General features: G+C 36.6%; 1 protein-coding gene across 1 annotated transcript; it reads left to right on the top strand.

Moving 5' to 3' along the window:
• Positions 1 to 258: 258 nt before the first annotated feature.
• Positions 259 to 1,237, top strand: LOC131436605 (putative uncharacterized protein DDB_G0271606; the record flags this gene model as incomplete). Its single annotated transcript, XM_058605421.1, has 1 exon — positions 259 to 1,237. A coding segment is annotated over one exon (969 nt), but the record flags the coding sequence as incomplete, so codon positions are not given.
• Positions 1,238 to 5,620: the final 4,383 nt, after the last annotated feature.

The raw sequence follows: 5,620 nt of genomic DNA, 5'->3' as shown, positions 1-5,620 counted from the left end.
TTTTGGACGACATCAAAGCACTGTGCAATGAAGCAATAATGAAGAAAGAGCAAGTCCCTCAAGCTCATACATGTATTGCTGAAGAAATGGGAATCAGTGCCCAGTATGCTAAACCTTCACCGGAATTAAAAGCTGACTCGGAAGTCACGTCAGGCTGGCGCTTCATCGGCAGCAAAAAAATATGGAAATGCGACTGGAGCAAACCTCAGACGAAAACATCGGAAGCGGAAACAACAAAATAATACAAATTACAGTATACAACAACAACAACCACAACAACAACAACAACAACAACAACAACAACCACAACAACAACAACAACAACAACAACAACAACAACAACAACAACAACAACAACAACAACAACAACAACAACAACAACAACAACAACAACAACAACAACAACAACAACAACAACAACAACAACAACAACAACAACAACAACAACAACAACAACAACAACAACAACAACAACAACAACAACAACAACAACAACAACAACAACAACAACAACAACAACAACAACAACAACAACAACAACAACAACAACAACAACAACAACAACAACAACAACAACAACAACAACAACAACAACAACAACAACAACAACAACAACAACAACAACAACAACAACAACAACAACAACAACAACAACAACAACAACAACAACAACAACAACAACAACAACAACAACAACAACAACAACAACAACAACAACAACAACAACAACAACAACAACAACAACAACAACAACAACAACAACAACAACAACAACAACAACAACAACAACAACAACAACAACAACAACAACAACAACAACAACAACAACAACAACAACAACAACAACAACAACAACAACAACAACAACAACAACAACAACAACAACAACAACAACAACAACAACAACAACAACAACAACAACAACAACAACAACAACAACAACAACAACAACAACAACAACAACAACAACAACAACAACAACAACAACAACAACAACAACAACAACAACAACAACAACAACAACAACAACAACAACAACAACAACAACAACAACAACAACAACAACAACAACAACAACAACAACAACAACAACAACAACAACAACAACAACAACAACAACAACAACAACAACAACAACAACAACAACAACAACAACAACAACAACAACAACAACAACAACAACAACAACAACAACAACAACAACAACAACAACAACAACGACAATAATGTGCACTACAAAAGCAACTTGAACACTAATAGTAACAATACCTGCCACAACAATTACAATAATATGTCATTACAACATACCTTACCCTTGGACAAGGACTTACTAGCAGCTGCACGGGTTCAATTCTCCGGACATCCAGGCGCAGATATTGCCTCAAAATTCATAAATTTTCAAAAAGGTGAAACAATCAACCCTTACAAAGGAACAAAAAGTATTCAAAACAACACTACTCCGGTCTTAGGAAGTAATGACATCGAAGCTGCACCATCCACTAACTATGTGAACACATCTTCTATATCACAGAACATAAATACATCTACAGTATCACAGGACATGAGTACAGACAGCCAATTCGAAATTGATCCAATGCGTCCTCCAATTGTACGTCTTACTTCACAATCTGCAAATGGCGACGAACGCTTCTTAAAAGCAAGGCTTCGTGACCCGAAAATAATGCACGTCGTCCGTCTGTATTTGTCATACATGAAAAATCAACAACCTACAGTATGCATCGAGGGTATGACACCAACTAGTATAAAAATGCTATTAGCATCAGAAGGCCTTCCAACAACACCTGACCACCTCCTACGAATCTTCATCGAAGTGCATCAGGAATATGGAATGAAACCTAAGGATGCGCTGGCCGACCTGGACTCTTATGGGAAATTTTTGACAAGTGAACGTACCCGCCGACTCCAACTAATCCGGGAAGCCGAACACAATTTTACAAGGCCGAATTTTCGGAAATAACGACCCCCTTTGACGAAGGAATAGAAACAGGAATTAGTAATGTAAGTATTCCAGAATTCTCAAAAACTTCTTCGCTTCATAGACAAAATGTGACTGAAATTTTGGTCTATTGCCAAAATTTCAACCGCATGAAAAGCCCGGCCAAAATAAAAGAAATTCATCAAAATTTAATAACCTCCTCTTTCGACGTAATCCTTGGAACTGAAAGCAGCTGGGATGAAAGTGTTAGCAGCGAAGAAGTCTTTGGAAATAATTTTAACGTATTCCGGCACGACCGAAATTTATCTCTCCGTCAGACAAAATCTGGAGGTGGAGTCCTCATAGCCATAAACTCTTGCTTTCCTTCTGAAGAAATTATTACTCCTAAATATAAAGAATTTGAGCATGTATGGGCCAAAGTCTCAATATTGGGAGAAGAACATATTTACTGCTCTGTCTACTTCCCACCCGAAAATGCGAACAAATTCTCTTTTGAATTATTCTTTCAATCTTTAGACACAATTATTTCGAATATGGAACCTAAAGTAAAGCTTCATATTTTTGGCGACTTCAATCAACGTAATGCGGACTTCATTTCTGACATTGAAAATGAATCAATCTTACTTCCAGTCGTAGGAGAAAACGCAACATTGCATTACTTTTTCGACAAAATTTCTAATTTTGGCCTGCATCAAGTAAACTACGTAAAAAATCAACAAAATGCATATTTAGACCTTCTTTTCACAAATTGCACAGAAGACTTTTGTGTGAATGCATCAAACCTGCCTTTATGGAAAAATGAAGCATTTCACACCGCAATTGAATATTCATCATTTACACACAATGCATCCCTTCCCTACGACTTGGAATATGAGGAAGTGCCGGAATACAATAAAATTGACTTTGAAGAAGTCAAGTGTAGACTAAGTATAATAAATTGGCGGAACATACTGAGTACAGACGGAAATGTCGACGTCGAAGTAAACAAATTCGATCACATTATAAACAAAATATTAGCTGACACTTTGCCTACGAAAAGAAGAAGAAAAGAAGAATAACAGCAAATTACCTGTATGGTTCAATTCACAACTAAAACATTTGAAAAATAGGAAACAAGAAGCACACAAAACTTACAAACAAGAAAAAAGTGACGCTCATCTTCAAAATTACTTAAATCTATGCAATCAACTCAGAATAGCCATTAACACAGCACACGAAGAATACAACCGCAAAATTGAAAACGAAATAAAGGCTTGCCCTAAGAACTTTTTTAACTACACAAAAACTAAACTAAAAAGCAACAATTTTCCATCTCAAATGCACCTCGACGAACATGTAGGGAAAAATAGCACAGAAATCTGCAATCACTTTGCAAATTTTTTCCAAGAAGTATATACATCTTATTCAGAAATTGACCGTGATCGTGAATACTTCTCTTTCATACCTGCATTTTCCAACTCCATCTCTGTAAACTATCTATCAGAACATGACATTTCGACAGCACTGAAAAACTTAGACGCCTCAAAAGGGCCTGGACCTGACAGTATACCACCAATATTTTTAAAAAATCTTTCTGAAGAACTTAAACTACCACTACAACTACTTTTTAACTTATCACTAAATAAATGTACTTTTCCTAAAGCATGGAAATCTTCTTTTCTTGTATCAATATTTAAATCTGGTGCAAAATCTAACATTCGGAACTACCGTGGAATAGCCATTATCTCATGCATTCCAAATTATTTGAAAAAATTGTAAACGAAAAACTTTTTCATCAACTTAAAAATGTAATAACAAACAAACAACATGGCTTTTTTAAAGGCCGCTCAACTACAACAAATCTCTTAAAATTTATGACATTCACACTGAATGCAATGGACGCCGGCAACTACGTAGAAACTCTTTACACTGACTTTAGCAAAGCCTTCGACCGTATTGACATACCTTTACTTCTATACAAACTACAAAAATATGGCATAAAACATACTCTTCTGGAAATCATACTTAACGAATCGTGTACAGGTAGTCCGCTTCCAAAACATTCTGTCTGAACCAATTAATGTAACTTTTGGCGTACCTCAGGGTTCTCACTTAGGGCCTCTCCTTTTCATTTTACATATAAACGACATTTCCTTCATACTCAAAAATCTGAAAGTGCTTATATATGCAGACGACATGAAACTCTTCATGGAAATTAAAAATATCAACGACGCTGTAATATTCCAGAACGAAATCAATCTATTCCACATTTGGTGCTGCAAAAGTCTAATCCAACTCAATGTAAAAAAATGTAACTCAATAACTTTCAGTAGGAAAAAATGAAACTTTATCCACAAACATACATCTAGGAAATCAACTTGTAGAAAAATGTAAAATTGTACGAGATTTAGGCGTAATCTTAGACTCCAAGCTCACTTTTGTGGAGCACTACAATACCATAATCAATAAAGCTAATAGCATGCTGGGCTTTATTAAACGCTTCAGTCATAACTTTCAGGACCCATACGCAATTAAAATATTATACAGTACCAGAGATGTCTATCTCCTCTGTGTGACGAAGAGCAAGCAAAATTTCTCCCCTCGCACTGACAACTTCAACGAGAGCTCTTCTCTTTCACATTTATACACCACTGTTGTGTAAGTGTGCACGCATCATGAGTGCGTTTGTTTATTTCCTTTTACCTCTTCCACTGAATCGCACCAAAGTGCTAGAGCATTAGCTAATAAATTCTCTGAGGAGGATGCAGATACTTTCACAGAGGTGTATACGCCGATGAGCACTCTGCTGTATGGTTTTCGTAGATGAAGCGTGGACACGCAAAATCAGCAAAATAAAAAAAATTATCGTAAAATTTTCGGTTTTCCTTGCAAATTTTTCATAGCAAGGTCAGATCTACTCTCTATTAATTGAAGTTCACAGAAGTGTTCGCTCACAATCACGCGCCAGTGGTCACTTGGGTGTATTTAGACGAGAGCGCGTGTGAGCGATTCATGCGAAGAGAATGTGTTTCACTCGCGCCAGCTGCTTTAACCACAAGCACACACTCAAATGCTGTCTATTCGACACTGAGAAGAAGTGCGCTTTCCTCTTTGTGCGGTGCTTCGTTTTTTTCATCCTCGGTGTGGCAAAAATCTGACTCTAGCGTGTATAACTCTGGTGAAATGCCATCTCTGTACAGTACATATGTCAGACCTATTTTGGAATATTGCAGCCTAGTATGGAATCCATACAATATTACCCACGAAGAACGCATCGAATCTATTCAAAAACCAATTTCTTTTATATGCACTTCGTAAATTAAACTGGACAGCATTTCCTCTACCATCATATGAAGCACACTGCATGCTCATCAATATTCAAACACTTAAAGAACGCCGCGACCTTGCAATGCTTTATTTTATCAGCGACATTATTTCTCAACGCATTCAATCACCTTCTTTATTATCGCAACTAAATTTTTATACACCTAGCCGTCAATTACGAACCAGGAAATTATTTTTAGAAAGAAACACTAGAACAAATTATGCAAAATATACCCCAATCAATCGTATAATGCGCCACTACAATCAATATTGCGAACATCTTGACCTTGGTATGTCCAAAAATGAAATGAAATTCCAGCTTAGTCGTAGAAATAATGCGTAGTATCTAAGTGAACATTG

The sequence above is a fragment of the Malaya genurostris genome, chromosome 3, assembly GCF_030247185.1.
Source record: "Malaya genurostris strain Urasoe2022 chromosome 3, Malgen_1.1, whole genome shotgun sequence".
Classification (NCBI taxonomy): domain Eukaryota; kingdom Metazoa; phylum Arthropoda; class Insecta; order Diptera; family Culicidae; genus Malaya; species Malaya genurostris.
The sequence above is the reverse complement of the archived record's forward strand: the minus strand, read 5'-3'. Positions and strand labels throughout refer to the sequence as shown.